General features: G+C 41.0%; 1 protein-coding gene across 1 annotated transcript in view; it reads left to right on the top strand.

Annotated features, from left to right (window-relative positions):
• otop2 (otopetrin 2) overlaps positions 1–10,922 on the top strand; it is a 96,413-nt gene extending 85,491 nt beyond the window's left edge. Inside the window, exons 5-6 of the mRNA XM_059949033.1 lie at positions 5,007–5,929; positions 10,752–10,922. Coding sequence (XP_059805016.1) covers positions 5,007–5,929; positions 10,752–10,922 — 1,094 coding nt within the window. The remainder of the gene's footprint in view (positions 1–5,006; positions 5,930–10,751) is intronic.
• The last annotated feature ends 10,633 nt before the right edge of the window (positions 10,923–21,555 follow it).

The raw sequence follows: 21,555 nt of genomic DNA, 5'->3' as shown, positions 1-21,555 counted from the left end.
AGTCAGGTATATGTAGTTCACCACAATCGCCTTTATACCGGGGTCTGTGGGAGGAGCCACAGGAGCAGTCAGCGGGGGGGCATGTCCAGTCAGGTATATGTAGTTCACCTCAATCGCCTTTATACAGGGGTCTGTGGGAGGAGCCACAGGAGCAGTCAGCAGGGGGTGTGTCCAGATAGGTATATGTAGTTCACCACCCTTCCTGCTGGCCTTATATTTTACTAGATCTCTATCATTACCTAGTTTTTTGAACCTTTCGTAATCTTTTCTTCTTGACTAAATTTTCAACAGCCTTTGTATACCACAGTTCCTGTACCCTATCATCCTTTCCCTGTCTCATTGGAACATACCTATGCAGAATGCTACACAAATATCCCCTGAACAGTTGCCACACCTCTGCCATACATTTCCCTGAGAACATCTGCTCCCAATTTATGCTTCCAAGTTTCTGCCTGATAGCCTCATATTTCCCCTTTTTCAAATTAAACACTTTCCTATCTTGTCTGTTCCTATCCATCTCCTATGCTACGGTAAAGGAGATAGAAATGTGATCATTATCTCCAAAATGTTCTCCCACTGAGAGACTTGATACCTGACCAGGTTCATTTCCCAATACCAGATCAAGTACAGTCTCTCCTCTTGTAGGCTTGTCTACATATTGTGTCAGGATACCTTCTGGGACACACCTAACAAACTCCACTCCATTTACACCCCAGCCCTAACCCTATTGCATGGAGTCAGCTCCATCTTGGGTACTAGCCTACAAAGTACCCAGGACATCTTCAGGGAGCGGTGTATCAGAAAGGCAGTGTCCATTATTAAGGACCTCCAGCACCCAGGGCATGCCCTTTTCTCACTGTTACCATCAGGTAGGAGGTACAGAAGCCTGAAGGCACAAACTCAGTGATTCAGGAGCAGCTTCTTCCCCTCTGCCATCCGATTCCTAAATGGACATTGAACCCTTGGACGTTACCTCACTTTTTTAAACATACAGTATTTCTGTTTTGAGCATGTTTTTAAAAAATCTATTCAATATGTTATATACTGAATTGATTTACTTGTTTATTTATTTATTATTATTTTATTTATTATTATTATTACTATTTTCTCTTCTACATTATGTATTGCAATGCTGCTCAGTTAGCAAGTTTCATATCTCATGCTGCTGATAATAAACCTGATTCTGCTCCAGGGAGATGCAAATCAGTATTGGGGAAATTAAAATCTCCCACCATGACAACCCTGTTATTATTGCATCTTTCCGGAACCTGTCTGACTATCTGCTGCTCGATGTCCCCGTTACTATTGGGTGGTCTATAAAAAACATGCAGTAGAGTTATTGATCCCTTGTTGTTCCTAGCTTCCACCCACAGAGAGTCAATAGACAATCCCTCATGACTTTTCTGCAGCTGTGACACTATTTCTGATCAGCAGTGCCATGCCCCACTTCTTTTGCCTCCATCCCTGTTCTTTAGAAACATCTAAAACCTAGCACTCTAAATAACCATTCCTGCCCCTGAGCCGTCCAAGTCTCTGTAATGGCCACAACATCAAAGCTCCAAGTACTGATCCATGCTCTAAGCTCATCCGCTTTGTTCATGATACTCCTTGCATTAAAATAGACACATCTCAAGCCTTCAGTCTGAGCAACTCCATTCTCTATCACCTGCCTATCCTCCTTCTCACACTGTCTACAAGCTTTCTCGATTTGTGAGCCAACCACTCCTTCCCCTGTCTCTTCAGTTCCCACCCCCCAGCGATTCTGTTTTAAAGTCTCCCCAATAACCTTAGCGAACCTCCGTGCCAGGATATTGGTCCCCTTTGGATTCAAGTGCAACCCATCCTTTTTGTACAGGTCTCTCCTGCTCCAAAAGAGGTTCCAATGATCCAGAAATCTGAACCCCTGCCCCCTGCTCCAATCCCTCAACCATGCATTTATCCTCCACCTCACTCTATTCCTATACTGTTGCGTGGCACAGGCGATAATCCCGAGATCACTACCTTTGAGGCCCTGCTTCTCAACGTCCTTCTTAACTCCCTGTAGTCTGTTTTCAAGACCTTCTCCCTTTTCCTACACATGTCGTTGTTACCAATATGTACCACGACCTCTGGCTGTTCACCTTCCACCTTCAGGATGTCATGGCCACGATCAGAAACATCCCAGACCCTGGCACCTGGGAGGCAAACTACCATCCGTGTTTCTTTCCTGAGTCCACAGAATTGCCTGTATGATTCCCTATAGAGACCTCTATTACTGCTGTCATCCTTTTCCTTTCCCTACCTTTCTGAGCCACAGGGCAAGACTCTGTCCCACTGTTCCTTCTCCCAGGTAGGTCGTCTCTCCAACTGTACTCAAACAGGAGTATTTATTGTCAAGGGGGCAGCCACAGGGGTATTCTCTAGTATCTGACTCTTGCCCTTCCCTCTCCTGACTGTTACCTACTTATCTGTCTCTCGAGGCCCTGGTGTGACTACTTGCCTATAGCTCCTCTCTATCACCTCCTCACTTTCCCTGACCAGGCGAAGGTCATCGAGCTGCAGCTCCAGTTCCCTAACCCGGTTCCTAAGGACCTGCAGCTCAACGCACCTGGAGCAGACGTGGCCGTCCAGGAAGCTGGGAGTCTCCCGGAATCCCACATCTGACACCCAGTACAGAACACCAGCCACACAGACATATTTCCTATTCCAGTCCTTCACAAGTAACTTACCTCGCCTTGACCCATTATCACCAAAGCCCGCTGAGCCAAAGCTCCCTGTCTCCCACTACTCTGTCGCCTGCTCCTCCAATGCCCACTCTATAAATCTGTCTTTTCATACTCTTCCCGCCAGTCTAACTAGCTGGCATCCATGTGCCTGCGCAGTTTTTTCTCAATCCTTCTCTATAAATTTGTTGATCATATAGGAGTGAGATAGATCAGCTGGTTGAGTGGTGTCACAACCAACATGTTAATGTGAAGGATTGGACAATGGGTCGGTCAGTGTGGAGGATGGGGGAAAATGGGTGGTGGGGTCCTGAGTCATACGGCAAAGGGCAGCCAGTCCTCGGTATGCCCTCCACCTCAGATACCTGTACTGAGACCACCCTCTGAGGTGGCACACGCTGGGGACGCTACCAGTAGGAGGGTACGCAAAGTCCAGTGGATGGTGTCAGCTATGCCCCTCTGAAGGATCTACAGCTGCTTCTACTGTGAACTGTGGAGGGTATAGGGTCTGGCTTCATCTGGGCAGGGTGCTCCTGTGTCATTGGGGAACGGTGCTCTGGGAGCTGGGGGTGGGCTGGGTACTGGTCCCGATCCTATTACGGTGGGTGTCAGATAGTGGAGGGTTTCTGTCTGCACCACCACCCGATATGCTTGTTGGACCCAAGCCACGGGAGAGGGTGCCGCACAACGTGAGCCGTCTCGTGGGAATGCCCACTGTGCCATTCCGGGCTGGTCTTGTTCACCTTTCACTGTCTTGCCTTCATCTGCCAACCAGACTTGCTTTGGTGGCCATGTTACCATCTGGCAGTGGTGGAGGTCCCCACCGGAACTCTTTTTACACAGGGGTGCTTTCAGTGTACATTGGGAACCTGGACTGGAAGGCGTTGCACCAAGCAGTACCATACAACAGATTCTTGAGCAGCTTCACTGAGACCTTTGTGGGTGGGAGGAGTCAGTGTATCGCGTGTTTACAGACTGTCAGAGGTTGTTCAAGGTGCTGCTGCTGGGGTTCTGACTACAGTTTAATCCCTCACTCCTCATATACGGGCACCCAGTTTGGAAGGGGCGGGGCATGAGAAGGATCTCCTGGTGGGCTTGGTCCTGGGCCTAGCCAAGATGGCCATGCAAGGGTCTAGGTGGCGGAAGGTGGAGGGCACTGTCCGGGCCTACTGCCTGCCCCTTTCCTGAGGATACGTTCGTGTCCGACTGTCCTTGGAGGGGAGTATGTGGTCCTGGCAGGCACTTTGAGGGACTTCTGTGAGCAGTGGTTCCCTGTAGTATTGACTGTTTTATAGACAGTAGCAACCATATTTTAATTTGAGTATACTTACTGTCTTGTAAATATTGTCTGAACCTTTGTGTACATAAAGTTTTATAGCTTTGTAAATAAGAAAGTGGGAAGACGAGAATGGCCAGTGTGGAGGATGAGGGATCGCAGGGTGAGGTGAGGGTCAAGGACCGAGGTCCTGAGTCCGCCGATTGCAGAGGGAGGCCAGCAACATGTGCTCTCCACCTCAGGATCCTGCAGTTACATGTACTGTGTCTACCCTCCCAGAGGATGCACTTTTATAGTTTTGTAAAATTAAAATTAAATTGAGGAAATGGTCTGTGTGGAGGATGGACAATGGGGTGACTGTCAGTGAGGTGGACACTGTTGATAGGGTGACATTCAATGTGTGGTCAAATGAGGATGGTCAGTGTGCTGGACAGTGGGTGTGGGGAATGTGGAAACTGAAAAAAAGGGTCGGTTGACGGTTGGTGTGAAGCATGGGCATGGGAGGGGGGATGGGGGCAGTGGGTGTGCAGGACAAGGGCATTGGTCACTGTTCACCATGAAGGATGGGTAGGGTCAGTTGGAGGATGGGAGGAATGGGGTATGGTCAGTGTGAAGGTCTGGGGCCAGGGTGATGGTCTGTGTGGAAGAGAGGGGGAATGGTCAGTATCATGGGTTTGACAGGGAAATGTTCAATATGTGGGATGGGGGTGAGTAACTGGTGTCCTGGATGGGGAGGGGGAATGGGGGGGAGGGTACAGTCCTTGTGAAAGTTGAGGAGATGATCAGTGTGGGGAACAGGTATGGGACGGTGGATGGTTGTGTGAAGATGATCTGTGTGGGGAACATTGGGGGTGTGAGTTGTGGAGGACAAGGGGTGGCAGTCAATATGGTGGACAAGGAGGTGCAGTCGGTGTGGTTGAAGATTGAAGGTCTATGTGAGGGATAGTGTTTCTACGCTGTTAATTGTCTGGTGTATGTGAGAGTGACACAAACTGTTCTAATGTTTGACATGCATCCTATCTTTGCAGGTGTTTGGAACCTGTCAGACTTGAGTTGCCAGAGTGAGCTCTGCACCATTTTCCAGAAGGGTATTGTTATCTTGTACCCCTTCAGCATTGAATTCTGCCTCATCTCCTCTACCATGCTATATATTATGTGGGGCAATGTGGGGCGCACCATTGACCACCATGAGACTCACACCAGCTACAGTTTCCAAGGTCACGGCTTAGTTGCAGGACCACTGCTAGGGGTGACGGTGATCATTACTGGTTTGGTTATCTTCATCCTGTACCAAATGGGGGTGTCCGCTGACTTCAGGCAACCCACACCCTTCATCCAGTTCTACATCTTCAACATCGTCCTCCTCTCTGCTATGTCTCTCTGCTCACTGGCTGCACTGGTGGTGCACAGATGGGAGATGAGGGAAATGGACAGCAGAGAGAACCCTACCCGCAGTCTGGATGTGGTGTTGCTGCAGGTTGCAGCCCTGGGACAGTTATGCATCTCATACTTCTCCATCGTAGCTATCGTCTCCACCCATCCCAAGCGCACCATCGATACTCTGAACCTCACCTACTCCTTGCTCATCATCATTGAACATATGCTGCAGAACCTCTTCATTATTGAGGGCTTGCACAGACAGTGTCTTCTGGAGGATGCTTGTCAGAACTTTGTTGATGTTTGCAATAAAGAATTCATTAACTTGCAGAATTTGAAGAAGCAGGAATCTCCACCCTCAGGAATGGTCCAGGAACCCACAGCTGCAACAATAAGTGTACAGACCAACGTGCCAACCAAACTAAGTAGTGCAGCTAACTCAGCAGATGGAGCACTGGATTGTTCATCCATCCTAGACCAAAGGAACCGAGCTCTAGAAATGACCAGCACACTGAATTGGAAACGGAAGTTATTGAAGGAAATCTCCATGTTTATGATCATGTCCAACCTTATTGTAAGTTAGTCTGATTTCTTTTCCCAGTGAGCTTGTTTCTATCTTCCTCATTTCCAGTACACTCCCAACAGTTCCATGGACTTTGCAACCGGGCATACTACCTTGAGCACATGTGGCAGGTCAGAACACCCAGTGGTAAACCAGCTTTGCCCTCTCCACCTGGACTCAAGCACTCTGCTTTGGCAGAACTCAGGAAATGATCAATTAGGAATTGTACTTAGTAATCCCCAACTGGTAGATCCACATGGAATTTAAAACTTTGCCCATGTTCTGCTGTTCATGACTTTCTAGTTCACTCAGTATGCAATCTCTCTGCTTTTCATTAACAAAAGAAATTTCACAGATGCTGGAAATCCTGGGCTGGAGGAACAAAGCTGATTAAGCAACATGCCTGGAGGGGAACAGCTGAGATCCTTCATCAGGACGGGAAGGGAAGTGGGAAGAAGCCAGAATAAACAAAGTGGGTGAAGTACAAGCTGCCAAGTGTTAGGTGAGACTAGGTGCGAAAGGTGGGTGGGGTGAAGAGGCGAAGGGCTGAAGAAGGGAGCATCTAATAGGAGAGGGCAGTAGACCATGGAAGAAAGGGACAGAGTAGGGGAACTTGAGGGAGTGATGGGCAGGACAGGAGAAGAGAAGGGGCGAGAAGGTAACCAGAATAGAGAATGGGAAAAGAGAAAGTGGGAAGGAGAGTAATTACTGGAAGTTAGAGATATCAATGTTCATGCCATCAGATTGAAGGCTACCTAGATAGAATATGAAGTGTTACTCATCCATCCTGACAGTGGCCTCATTGTGGCAGTAGGGGACGCTGTAGTCAGACACATCAGTGTGACAATGGGACATAAAATTAAAATGGTTGGCCATCAGGATATACTGACTGTTGTGGCAGACAGAGCAATTATGAAGTAGTCCCAGTGAGACCTGTTGCAGATAGGGGGTCTGCCTCATTGAGTACTTTCACTCTGTTTATAATCATGGGTATTTCTAAGAACTGAAAGAGCACTCGTGGAAATTTACAACAGGCCTTTGGGCTACCTTGTCCATGCTGACGATGATGCACATCCAAACTAATTCCATTTGCAGCATTCGGCCCATGTCCCTCTACACCTTTCCTACCCAAATACTCGTCCAACTTCCTTTTAAACGCTAACTGGACCTGTCACCATCACCTCCACATACCCATCCCCTTCTGTGTGGAAAAACTTACCATTCCGAACCCTTAAAAATTTTTTGCAAGCCTGTGCCTGCTAGTTCTGGACGCCACTGCTCTGGGAAATGGATTCTGACCAACTATCCTATCTCTGTGCCCCATAATCCTATAAACCTCTTAAGATTACTAGTCAGTTTCCCAAGTCCCAGTAAGAACAACCCAGCCTGTCAAATCTCTCTTCATAACTACAGTCCTCCATTCCAGGCAACATCTTGAGCTCTAACCAGTGACGAATCCGCACAGCAGAAGTTTGCGAGCAAGGGATTTCACTCAGGTCCAAGTAGAGAAGGGCAGCGCCAGATTGCAGCAGTTTATGCGTTCTCACCAGCAACAAATTGGCATTTGGGGTTGATTAGGAGGCAAATTAAGGAAGGCAGGAGCAAGCACATTGGTCATTGGCTGAATGAACAGAGTTAGAGTGGTGTGGTTTTAGCTGTCCGAGGCTTCAGTCAAAAAAGTTAAAAAAAAGAAAAGCTCTAGGTAGTTTTTTTCCCCTTCTCTACATCTGCTCCGTTAGGACAGTTGAGATGCTAGACAGGGTAGTTGAATGGTCATCTTGCAGGATATAGGAATGAAGGACACCTCAATGTCCCTGATGACTACAATCGCAAGAAGTGCATCCAACTGCAGCTTCTAACAATCTTCATAAAGGAGTTGGAATTAGATGAACTCCAGATCATTTGGGAGGGTGAAGGGGTGATAGGTAGGATTTATAGAGAGGTAGTTACACCCAAGGTGTAGAACACAGGAAACTGGGTGACAGGAAGGGGAACGGGTTTAAGGAGCCAGTGCAGAGTACCCCTGCGGTCATCCCCCTCAACAACAGAACCACTTTGGATTCTGTTGAGGAGGAATAACCTACTCGAGGAAAGTCATAGCAGTTAGGTCTCTGGCACTAAGTCTGCCTCTGTTACTTAGAAGGGAAGAGGAGAGATGTGGTGTGGTGATAGGAGTTTCATTATTAGGGGAATGGATAGGAGGTTTTGTGGGCAAGAAAAAGATTCCTGGATGTTATGTTGCTTCCCAGATGCTGGGGTTTGGAATATCTCAGACTGAGTCCTCAACATTCTAAAATGGGAGGGTGAACAGCCAGAGATCGTGGTCCATGTAGGTCCAATGACATGCGTTGGATGAGCGCCAATGATCTGCATCAGGAGTTTGGGGAGTTAGGTGCTAAATTAAAGGGCTGAACCTCCAGGATTGTAATCTCTAGACTGCTTCCTGTGCCATGTGCTAGTGAGGCCAGAACTGGTAAAATTTTGCAGTTTAACACATGGCTGAAGAGTTGATGTAGGAGGAAGGGCATAGGATTTTTGGATTATTGGGCTCTCTTCCAGGGAAGGTGGGACTTATACAAAAGGGACGGTTTGCACCTGAACTGTAGAGGGACTAATATCCTAGCAGTTTGTTAATGCTGCATAGTGGGGCTAAAACTAGAGTTGCAGGGGGATGGGAACCAGAATGCCAGACCAGTTAGTGGAGATGTTGCGGAGACAGATGTTAAGGCCTCAGACAAAGTCAGGAATCAGAAGGTTGAACATTGTGCAATTAGTGTACTGAGCTGTGTATATTTCAATGCAAGAAATATTATAGGAAAGGCAGATGAGCTCAGAGCATGGATTAACACCTGGAATTAATACGTTATAATCAGTGAGCCTTGGTTGCAGCAGAGGCAAAGGACTGGCAGCTCAGTGATCCGGGGTTCTGTTGTTTTAGGTGTGACAGAGGGGAAGGGATTAAAGAAAGAGGGTGGTGTTATTAGTCAGGGAAAATGTCATGCAGTTCTCTATCAGGACAGACTAGAGAAGTCAACTAGTGACTAGTCAACTAGTCAACTAGTGAGGTATTGAAACGTACAACCACATTAATGGGGCTGTATTACAGACCACCCAACAGTCCTAGGGAGTTAGAGGAACAAATTTGTAAAGCAATCTCAGACTATTGCAAGAAAAGTAATGTTGTTGTAGTAAGTTATTTTAACTTTCCCCATATTGACTGGGAATCCCATATTGTGAAAGGACAAGATGGGATAAAGTTTGTCATATGGGTTCAGGAAAAGTCCCAATGACAGAGCATGCAATAATGGATCTGCTATTGGTGAATGGGACTGGGCTAGTGTCAGAAGTTTGTGTAGGGGAAGACTTTAGTTTAAAAGTAAATATGCAAAAAGATAGGTCTGATTTGCGGGTTGAGATTCTAAATTGGAGTAAGGCCAATTTTGGTGGTATCAGAAATGATTTGGCAGGTATGGATTGGGATAAGCTGTTTTCTGGCAAAGGTGTACTTGGTAAGTGGGAGGCCTTCAAAAACAAAATTTTTGGAGTATAAAGTTTGTATGTGCCTGTTACAATAAAAAGTAAAGATGACAAGTGAAGGAAACATTGATTTTCAAGAGATAATGAGGCCTTGGTTAAGAAAAAAATTAGGTGCGTAGCAGATATAGGCAAGCAAGAGCAAATGAGGTACTTATGGAATAAGAAATGCAAGACAGCACTTATGAAAGATACCAGGAAGGCTAAAAGAAGGCATAAAATTGCTGTAGCAGACAAGGTGAAGGAGATCCTACAGGATCCCTCGCGCTTCTTTGTTCGAGGGTATACAGTTGTAGGCTGTAGTGTAGCAACCAAAACTATGTAATACAATAAGTGCAGCCTAACCAATGTTTTGTGCAATTTATGATGCCCCAACTCTTACACAATGCTTCAACCTCTGAAGGCATTTATTAACAAAACCTTCTTCACTATCCTCATCTGCCTACCTCACAATTTTTGGTGAACTATGGATTCGCATCCTATGGTCTCTCTGTATATTAATTATCTTGAAGTCTCTACCATTTATTCTACATGTCCAACCAGAATTCAGCCTCACAAAGTCCATTATCTTACACCTGAAATTCCAACTGCCCAGCTTTCAACAGATCAATGTCTTTCTGTATCCTTAGACAATCTCCTTCACTATTTATAACTTAGCCAATATTTCTGTTGTCTGCAAATTCACTAGTCAGATCATTCATATTCTCATTCGACTCATTTATATTAAAAAAAGGTCTCAGCACTCATCTTGATCAGAATATCACTCCTCCACCAGTACCCCACTTCTATCACAAGCAATTTTGGATAATTTATCAATATACCACGGATGCCTTACTGTCCAAGGTCAGGTTTTATTATTGTCACTGAGCTCAAGTCAGTTTTGCACTTCTGTTCCATGTCTTTGGCTGAGTCTTTAATCATTTTTAAAGTTTTCTAATTAACTTGGGCTTAACCTGATATTCCAACCACCAGCACAAATCTTCCTCAATAGTGTTTTTTCCAGAAAAAGTCACAATTGACTTGGCTACAGAGCAAAGCCCTCTCTATAATCTCACCAAAAATGGGCAGGGCAGGTACACTACATAGTTCTTAAATACCCCCCCCCCCCACTGAGCTATCCTGATAACCACAACTTCCATTAAACAACAGGTGTTCCGTTAACACTGATTCATTACGTACTCACTGATCACAATATTGATTCCTCTGTCACATCCAGTGATTGTCAACAACAGAACTTTGCTCCTTTGCCCTGAGCAACCTCAGCCAATAGACAAGTAATGTTTCTTTATTTCCTTTTCAGCTCTGGATTATGCCAGCATTCGGAGTACAGCCCCAGTTTGAAAATGGACTGGAGAAACGATTCTATGGGTTTTCCATCTGGTTTGCCATTCTAAACTTTGGTTTACCACTGGGCGTCTTTTACCGGATGCATTCTGCAGGCAATCTGCTGGAAATCTATCTCTCTGCTTGATTCTGGTTCCTGAAGGTGAAATCACCGGCTGATTGCACATTCCCCATCGCTAAGAATAACATAATGCCTGATCTACCCTGATGGAAACTCCATGATCTCAAAGAGTAAATCTCCATCTAACCTATCATGTTATTTTACTGAGAAATTCCCTTTCATCATCTGAGACATGTGAAGTGCTGAGTATTACTCAATCTTTATCACCGGAGTAAACCACAGCCTGCTTTCTCATTTTTCAGACTAAATCTGTAGATAACTACCTGGCCCTTGCTGGAGTGTATCTCTGCCTGTGTAGTGTTCAGTGTAGGGCTGATCACATGCACTGTTCTTTTGATTCTCTTAAAGGTACTTTTGGGTGGAAAAGTCCAAAGGTTCACAGGTAATGAAGTTTCTCCTTCCTTGACCTGTGTGGTTGGACTCCCCTCCCACCCATTCACCCTCTGATCCCTGCTTCTGCAGACCTGAGCAAAGGAAACACTATGCCTGAATTTGCCTGTTGAGTCCAATAATATCAGCTCTTCTTCAAATAAGTTTTACAGGGCCCATCTGCTTAATCTCACATCACCTCTCTGGGGTATAGAGACTGGATCAGCATCTGTTACCCTGGGTGCAGCTTCACCAGCTTCAGTCAGATGCCTTTTCTCCTGCACCCATGTCCTCTTACAACAAAGTTTTTTTCTAGTTTAAGGTGGCATGCTGAAGGTCAGCAATTACTTACTGACGGTTACAAAAAGGACTACAACAAAACGATTTACTAATAACATCTGTAAAAAAAGAATTATGGTAAACATAGAAACATAGAAAATAGGTGCAGGAGTAGGCCATTCAGCCCTTCGAGCCTGCACCGCCATTCAGTGTGATCATGGCTGATCATCCAACTCTGAACCCTGTACCTGCTTTCTCTCCATACCCCCTGATCCCTTTAGCCACAAGGGCCATATCTAACTTCCTTTTAAATATAGCCAATGAACCGGCCTCAACTGTTTCCTGTGGCAGAGAATTCCACAGATTCACCACTCCGTGTGAAGAAGTTTTTCCTCATCTCGGTCCTAAAAGGCTTCCCCTTTATCCTTAAACTGTGACCCCTTGTTCTGGACTTCCCCAACATCGGAAACAATCTTCCTGCATCTAGCCTGTCCAATCCCTTTAGAATTTTATACGTTTCAATAAGATCCCCCCTCAATCTTCTAAATTCCAGTGAGTATAAGCCTAGTTGATCCAGTCTTTCTTCATATGAAAGTCCTGCCATCCCAGGAATCAATCTGGTGAACCTTCTCTGTACTCCCTCTATGGCAAGAATGTCTTTCCACAGATTAGAGGACCAAAACTGCACACAATATTCTAGGTGCGGTCTCACCAAGGCCTTGTACAACTGCAGTAGAACCTCCCTGCTCCTGTACTCAAATCCTTTTGCTATGAATGCCAACATACCATTTGCCTTTTTCACCACCTGCTGTACCTGCATGCCCACCTTCAATGACTGGTGTACAATGACACCCAGGTCTCGTTGCATCTCCCCTTTTCCTAATCGGCCACCATTCAGATAATAATCTGCTTCCCTGTTCTTGCAATCAAAGTGGATAACCTCACATTTATTCACATTAAATTGCATCTGCCATGAATTTGCCCACTCACCTAACCTATCCAAGTCACCCTGCATCCTCTTAGCATCCTCCTCACAGCTAACACTGCTGCCCAGCTTCGTATCATCCACAAACATGGAGATGCTGCATTTAATTCCCTCGTCTAAATCATTAATATATATTGTAAACAACTGGGGTCCCAGCACTGAGCCTTGCGGTACCCCACTAGTCACTGCCTGCCATTCTGAAAAGGTCCCGTTTACTCCCATTCGTTGCTTCCTGTCTGCCAACCAATTCTCTTTCCACATCAATACCATACCCCCAATACCGTGTGTTTTAAGTTTGCACGCTAATCTCCTGTATGGGACCTTGTCAAAAGCCTTTTGAAAATCTAAATATACCACATCCACTGGCTCTCCCCTATCCACTCTACTAGTTACATCTTCAAAAAATTCTATAAGATTCGTCAGACATGATTTTCCTTTCACAAATCCATGCTGACTTTGTCTGATGATTTCACCTCTTTCCAAATGTGCTGTTATCACATCTTTGATAACTGACTAGCATTTTCCCCACCACTGATGTCAGACTAACTGGTCTATAATTCCCCGGTTTCTCTCTCCCTCCTTTTTTAAAAAGTGGGGTTACATTAGCCACCCTCCAATCCTCAGGAATTAGTCCAGAATCTAAGGAGTTTTGAAAAATTATCACGAATGCATCCACTATTTCTTGGGCTACTTCCTTAAGCACTCTGGGATGCAGACCATCTGGTCCTGGGGATTTATATGCCTTTAATCCCTTCAATTTACCTAACACCACTTCCCTACTAACATGTATTTCCCTCAGTTCCTCCATCTCACTAGACCCTTGGTCCCTTACTATTTCTGGAAGATTATTTATGTCCTCCTTAGTGAAGACAGAACCAAAGTAGTTATTCAATTGGTCTGCCATGTCTTTGTTCCCTATGATCAATTCACCTGTTTCTGACTGTAAAGGACCTACATTTGTCTTGACCAATCTTTTTCTTTTCACATATCTATAAAAGCTTTTACAGTCAGTTTTTATGTTCCCTGCCAGCTTTCTCTCAGAATCTTTTTTCCCTTTCCTAATTAAGCCCTTTGTCCTCCTCTGCTGGTCTCTGAATTTCTCCCAGTCCTCAGGTGTGCCGCTTTTTTTTGCTAATTTATATGTTTCTTCTTTGGACTTGATACTATCCCTAATTTCCTTTGTCAGCCACAGATGCACTACCTTCCCTGGTTTATTCTTTTGGCAAACTGGGATGAACAATTGTTGTAGTTCATCCATGCAATCTTTAAATGCTTGCCATTGCATTTCCACCGTCAACCCTTTAAGTATCATTTGCCAGTCTATCTTAGCTAATTCACGTCTCATACCTTCAAAGTTACCCTTCTTTAAGTTCAGAACCTTTGTTTCTGAATTAACTAATTAAACGATCACCGCAAACAATGAAGAAGCAACTGAAGGTGAGGCTGAGTCGAGGTTTGAAGCGAGGCGAAGTCAGGCAAAGTCGAGGCATCTTCCAGATGAAGTCGAGGCGAACGGAGTGGAGGAGAGGCAGATTCGTAACCGGTCCTCCTAAACCAAAGTGAAGTTTGATTGATCTAAGTGCCGGGCTGATTTGAAAAGATCAGGTACAGGCTGAAATGTGACCATAGAAATCTACAGCACATTACAGGCTCTTTGGCCCACAATATTCTGCTGTAGACCACATGTAACCTACTCTAGAAACTGCCTAGAATTTCCCTACTGTATAGCCCTCTAATTTTCTAAGCTCCATGTACCTATCCAAGACCCTATTGTATCTACCTCTACCACCATTGCTGGCAGTGCATTCCACGCACCCACCACTCCCTGTGTGAAAAACTTACCTCTGACATCCCCCCGTACTTACTTCCAAGCACCTTAAAACTATGCCTTGTCGTGTTAGCCATTTCAGCCCTGGGAGAAAGCTTCTGGCTATCCAGACAATCACTGCTTCTCATCATCTTATACATCTCTCATTCTCCGTTGCTCCAAGCATATAAGGCCAAGTTCACTCAACCTGTTCTCATAAAGCACGGTCTCCAAACCAGGCAACATCTATGGCAGCAGGGTCTGGGCCCAGAGCATATCAAAGCGACAGGGCCTGGGTCTTGGGGCAAGGAATAACACAAGGTGTGGATGGTTTGAATGCTGGGCTATATGGATTTAAGAGGCAGATTGTCAGGACCAGAGGTGCGGAGGGTCAGGCCAGTTCCATTCACTGCTCCATGATGTTTACTCCCCTCTGCACTACACCGAGGTTAAGGCTATAGCCTGCTTTGGCTTCTCCAGGCTTCATGTCTGAGGATTCACTTTCATTCTAAATGCAATTTGCTTACTTTTATTGTTTGCATGATTTGTTTGCTATTTTTTCTCTCTCTGCCCATTGGGCATTTGTTGGGTTTTTTTATGGGTTCTTTTGTGTTTCTTTGTTTTGTGGGTTAGGGTAAAGGCCTTTAACAGGACAAATCTCAAGGTTGTATAATATATACGTACTTTGATAATAAATGTAGTTTGAACTTTGGTATCTGCATGCTAACTTTTAATAATTTATTTAAAAGACTAGTAGGTTGGTACCAGCTTTGTCTTTGTAGGGGGTATAGATTTTTTAATATTATAATTTACCATACTATTGTATTTCATCATTCAATTTGTTTTATCTGATTGATCATTATTATGGGATACTGTGATTGTATCAGTGTGATTTATATACAGTGCATTTTGTGCTATTTTATTTTGATTTACAATAAGTATCCTTCCGATTTCTGTATTTTGTGTATATGAAACTTAATAAAAATATTGGAAAAAGAAAAGAAAAAGATACCCAGAACCGTCAAACACCAAATCCATTTAAAGATTACTCTGCCATTGTATTTGTATTAGGAAAGTAGGTGACCTGCCATTTTCCAATCATACTCTGTGTTCTCACTCATTCACGCAGTTCATCAGTGTTTCCCTGGAAGCCCTTTTGCATATAACAACCTGATTTACAGCAGCAGTACAGTGACCCTCCAATGCCACAGAACTCCACTAGTGAAATCATGCCTGGACTCCGCCTCCTGCTTTTGGACATGTAAGACCAGTCGCTTCTTGTCTGCCTTTAATCTCTCCCTTTTCCGATTTAAACTTTATTCAGTCGGATCAGATATAGTTATGGCCACTCTCAGAAGCTCCAAAAGAAATCCGGACCCAAGCAATGGGAAGCCCAAGAAAACTGACGAATTTTCGGAGGAACCCTCCCCTGGGTAAAGAGACTAGAATCTCAAATCAGCAATATCAGCATTGAGGTAACTCAACAAAAAGAGAAATTCGAAGGAAAAGTCGGCTCTTTGAGCCTTGGTCTTAAAGAAGTTAGTCGAAATACTGCGGACCTTTTTTCATGTTTGGAAAAAGCCCAACAATGGATCGTTGATCTGGAAGCTGGATCACGTCGGAACAAGATTCCAATTGTTGGATAAAAGGAGAAATCAGAATGTGCCGACACACTGGATTATTTCACTAAAATGTTTCCGTCTTTATTTCCGGAGGTTTGTTTACAGCCTTCAGATATCGAAATGGCTCATAGAATCGGCACTTTAAAATGTTTGGATCAAGGTAAAAACAGACATTTTGTGGTGCGTTTTCTCCGTTTCAGAGATAAAGACCATATTATTAAGACTCTTTCAATATCAGAATTCAGACATTCGTTTCTGTGAAGATTTTCCACGTGCTGGATTTGCAATGCTATGAAATCAGCGTTTGAAAAACAGCTCTTTCCATTGCTCCAATATCCAGCGAAACAGAGGCTCTTCGTTAAAAAATCTGGTTTTCATTTCTTTGATGATCCACTTGATGCATTGAGTTTTATTAATTCTTTATCTGGCGCGTCCGATGACGAATTTGAAGCCTGAATGATTTATAATGGCTTGATTGTCTCGTGGTGTAGAGAGTGATGAGATTGAAAGATTTGATGGTTACAGAAATCTTTACTTTAAAATACATTTTTATCTCTGAAAAAGACTGGTTTGGATGGCTTCTCTTTCAGAAGACACAGAGGGAGAATTGTTGGTAGTCTGTAATAAGTTTGAACCATTTAGAATTTTTGTCTGCAGCATTTAAATGAATTAATTGTTTTTTTTCGTATTTAGATTTCTTTATGTTTTAAAGATAGACCGGACAATTTAAAGATGGCGATTGTTTTTCTTCTGTGCAAATATTTTGAGAATTGTTTTGGATTTCTTTTTCTTCCCTTATCTAATGTTGTGAAGGTTACTTTCCGTTGAAGGTCGTTTTGTTATACAAGTAAAACACTTTCCTTCCAAGTTAATTATATTGAAATATATGTCAACTGTAATGAGTTTTATGTTCGGTAGAGGGAGACAGAATATTTTTTTTGTTTTTTTTTACTTAGGTAGGCGGAGTTTGCATTCGCGTCTATGCTTTTCTTGGGGCTTGTGTCGATTGATATCTACTTGTTTCGGGGCTTTGTAGTTTGGGTGGGATTTTTTTTATTTTTTTTCCCCGTTATGGAATCCCGGAGCTTACGCTAATTATTTTTATTGTTGTTCATCTCCGCCATTTTCGACTATCCTATCCTGACATGTGTCTAACTATTGTTTTTAGACATGAAGTTCCATGATGATATTTAAACAGCTAAATGTTTTAACATGGAATGTTCACAGTTGGAATCATCCTATTAGGCATAAGAAAACATTTAGTTATTAACCGATCCTAGCCTGATATAATTTTTGCTCAACAGACGCATATCAGCTTATGTGATAAAAATCGATTTTTTTAATTTTGGAAGGGTCCTCAGTTTCATGCAAATTCCCAGAGTAAAACTAGAGGTGTTTCTATTTTTATTGATTCCAATATTCCTTTTAACCAGGAGGATATTATAGCTGATATCAATCGTAGATTTCTGATTGTTAAAGGAACAATTTGTAATAGAAAAGTTGTTTTGCTTAATATTTATGGACCAAATGTTGACGATCCCTCATTTTTTGAAATTGTTTTTGCATTATTACCTGATTTAAATGAATATATGTTATTAATGGGTGGTGATCTTAATACTTGTCTAAATTCTTTAATGGATAAATCATCATCCAAATATCAATTCCCTAATTGTTCTGCATCACTTATTAATTCCTTTTTAATTGATTACGGTTAAATTGAGGTCTGGAGGCATATGCACCCTAGTGATAGAAAATACTCTTTTTTTCTCAGATGTTCATAATAAATATTTGAGAATCGACTATTTTACAGTTGACCTCGACTTTTATTCAATGTTCAGAAATGTGAGTATGATGCGATCGCTATTTCTGATCATGCTCCTTTAAACTTAATATTTGAATTGAAAGATGTTGTTTTTACCAGACCATTTTGGCGTTTTCCAGAACATTTATTACAAAGTTCAGAATTTGTTGAGTTTATGGAAGCTCAGATAAAAGAGTTTTTTTCTCTTTAATAATATAGGAAACATCTCTAAGTTAGTAATTTGGGATACATTAAAAGCTTATTTACGTGGTCAAATTATTTCATATATAGTTAAACTGAAGAAACAAGAATGAAATTAGATAAAATCTCTAAATAAATTAAAGAATTAGATAACATTAATGCAATCTCTTCAAATGCTGTTTCATTTAAAAGAAGAGTAGCATTACAATCACAGTATAATTTATTACTAACATATCCTATTGAAGGATATTTGCTTACATTGAAAAGTCAATTTTATAACTTTGGGGATAAAAATAATAAGTTCTTAGCTCCTCAATTAAGAGCAGTTAGAGCTAAAAGATGAATCTTAAAGATTCGTAAAAATAATGGAGATATAATAAGTAACCATGAAGACATTAATAATACTTTTCAAGATTTTTACTCTGATCTTTATAGATCTCAATTTCCTGCAGATTCCTCCAAAATGAAGGATTTTTTACATAAGATTAAATTTCCACAAATTTCTTTTGAAGATCAACAGATGCTTGATGTTCCAGTTACCGAGCATGAAATTCAGAAAGCTATTTTATCAATGCAATCAGGTAAAGCTCCTGGACTTGATGGTTATTCAGTGGGATTTTACAAAAAATTTAAAAGATTACTTTCTCCATATCTTTTGGAAATATTTCATGAATCCTTTGAGAAGGATAATTTACCTTCTTTTTATGAACGTCTATTTCCTTAATTCTTAAAAAGATAAAGATCCTGTTGAATGTTCATCATATAGACCTATTTTGCTATTAAATGTGGATGCAAAAATTCTCTCTAAAATTTTGGCTAATCGCGTGGAAAATATTTTAATTAAAATTATTTCTATGGATCAAATAGACTTTATTAAAGGCCGCTATTCTTTCTCTAGCGTTCGGAGATTGATGAACATTATATATTCATCATTATCTAAGCAACCTCAATGTTTTATCTCTCTTGATGCAGAAAAGGCATTTGATAGAGTTGAGTGGCCATATTTGTTTAAAGTATTAGAAAAATTTGGTTTTGGTTATAATTTCAATAGACGGATTCAAATGATTTATAAGAATCCTGTTGCCACGGTCATTACTAATAACTGCCGGCCTTTTTTCTCACCTTCTCGTGGCACTAGACAGGGATGTTCATTAAGTCCTTTATTATTTAATCTTATATTGGAACCTTTAGCTATAACATTACGTGAAGCTAAAAATATCCATGATATCTCTATGAATGGAACCATACATAAGATTTCTCTTTATGCAGATGATCTTTTGGTTTTTATTTCCAATCTTGAGGAATCAATTCCTAATCTTTTGGAAACACTTAAAGATTTTGGTAAATTTTCAGGATATAAACTTAACTTGAATAAAAGTGAATTGTTTCCATTAAATGTTCCTGTTAGTATATACAATGACATTCCTTTTAGAATTGTTAATACATTTAGATATTTAGGTATTATAATTACTAAAAAATATAAAAATCTCTATAAAGCGAATATAGTTCGTTTAATGGACTCCATGAAACAACTATTTTCTAGATGGAATCCACTTACTTTTTCTTTAATAGGTCGTATTTATGCTGTGAAAATGATGATTTTACCTAGATTTTTATATGTTTTCCAAAATATACCTAACTTTTTAACTAAAAATGTTTTTGATCAAATTGACTTTCTTATTTCTTCTTTTATTTGGAACAATAAGAGACCTAGAATTAATGAGTATCATTTACAAAAATTTAAATAAGATGGTGGACTTGCACTTTCTAATTTAAGACTGTATTATTGGGCTGTGAATATTAGACAATTATGTTTTTGGTTATATTGGCTTGATAAGAGCCAAAAACCATTATGGGTTGATTTGGAATGAAAACCTGTTAAACAATTCCATTTAATTTAAATTTTAGGAGCTCCATTGCCTTTACAGCTCTCTAAAATTCCAAATTTAAATCTCTATCCAGTTATTAATCAATCTCTATGGATTTGGGTTCAGTTCCGTAATTCTTTTAATCTTAAACAATTTAAGTTATCTAGTTTTTTATATTGAAATTTTTTATTTAAACCTTCAACAACTGACGCCATTTTTCTTCTATGGAAAAATAAAGGAATTCATTCTTTTACAGATTTATTTAGTGATGGTTGATTAATGACTTTTGAGGAGTTAATTAATAAATTTTCTCTCACTCATACACATTTTTTGCAATATTTTCAGGTTAGACATTTTTTACAACAATATTTACCTAAGTTTCCATTTTACAAGAATCTGATTTGTTGGATACCATTTTGAAATTGAATCCCTTAGTGAAAGGTTCCATTAGCAGAATTTATAATTTATTTTTGTTACAAAAACAGAACCTATCTCTAAAGATTAAACAAGATTGGGAGAGAGAACTTAATATGAGCTTTGTTACTGAAGATTGGCTTTGAGTTTTGAAAGGTGTAAATTCTTCTTTTGTATGTGCCAACCATTGTTTAATTCAATTTAAAATTGTACACTGTTATTACTTAACAAAGGAGAGACTATCTAAAATATTTCCTAGTATAGATAACTATTCTGATAGATGTAAAACTGAAGTAGCTACTTTGTCACATATGTTCTGGTCATGTTCTTCATTAAAATTGTTTTGGAAATCTTTATTTTCTACAATTTCTAAAGCTTTGAAAATTAATTTGCAACCTAATAGATTGACTGTTCTATTTGGAATAGTTCTGCATCATATTCAGGGTATCTCATCTTCAGATCAACATGTAATTGCATTTGTTACACTGCTGGCAAGAAGAGATATTTTATTAAAATGGAAAGATATTTCTTCCCCTACATTAGTTGAATGGTTTTCTCAAGTGATGTTATGTCTTAGTTTGGAAAAAATCAGAATTAGAACTTTTGATCCTCGATTTGATTTTGAGAGAAGATGGGGTTCTTTTGAATATTGTCATTTAATGTGAATTAAGTTATACAGTTTTCTTCCAATTTTATTTTTATATAAATATGAAATAACAGTTGATGACTTTTTTAAATATATTTAGATGATGGTCAAATGTATTGCTCTGGGGGGTTGATTCCTAATCGGTTTTTTTTATAGTTAGTGGATTTTTTTTTAGTTAGATGGAGTTTTTTTTTCCTTTCTTTTTTCTACATATAATTATTTTTTTCCCATTTTTATATTTCAAGATCAGTTTTTTCTTTTCTTCAGCTTTATTAATTGTAAGCATATTAATCTGTTAAAGTTTTGTATCATTTTATAGCTGTTGATGATTACATATCAATAAAAAGATTCTGAAAAATGAAATAATGCCTGACTCTTCATACAGTCTATTTTCTATCCATTCCTCAGTGTACATTGTCATTAGAAATGGGGATGGTGCCGGAAGATTGGCGTATTGCTCATGTGGTTCCATTGTTTAAAAAGGGTTCTAAGAGTAAACCTAGCAATTATAGGCCAGTCAGTTTGATGTCAGTGGTGGGTAAATTAATGGAAAGTATTCTTAGAGATGGCATATATAATTATCTGGATAGACAGGGTTTGATTAGGAACAGTCAACATGGATTTGTGCGTGGAAGGTCATGTTTGAC

The sequence above is a fragment of the Hypanus sabinus genome, chromosome 23 (genome assembly GCF_030144855.1).
Source record: "Hypanus sabinus isolate sHypSab1 chromosome 23, sHypSab1.hap1, whole genome shotgun sequence".
NCBI classification, from domain to species: domain Eukaryota; kingdom Metazoa; phylum Chordata; class Chondrichthyes; order Myliobatiformes; family Dasyatidae; genus Hypanus; species Hypanus sabinus.
Note: the sequence above shows the minus strand (reverse complement) of the source record. Positions and strands in the feature narration are given on the sequence as shown.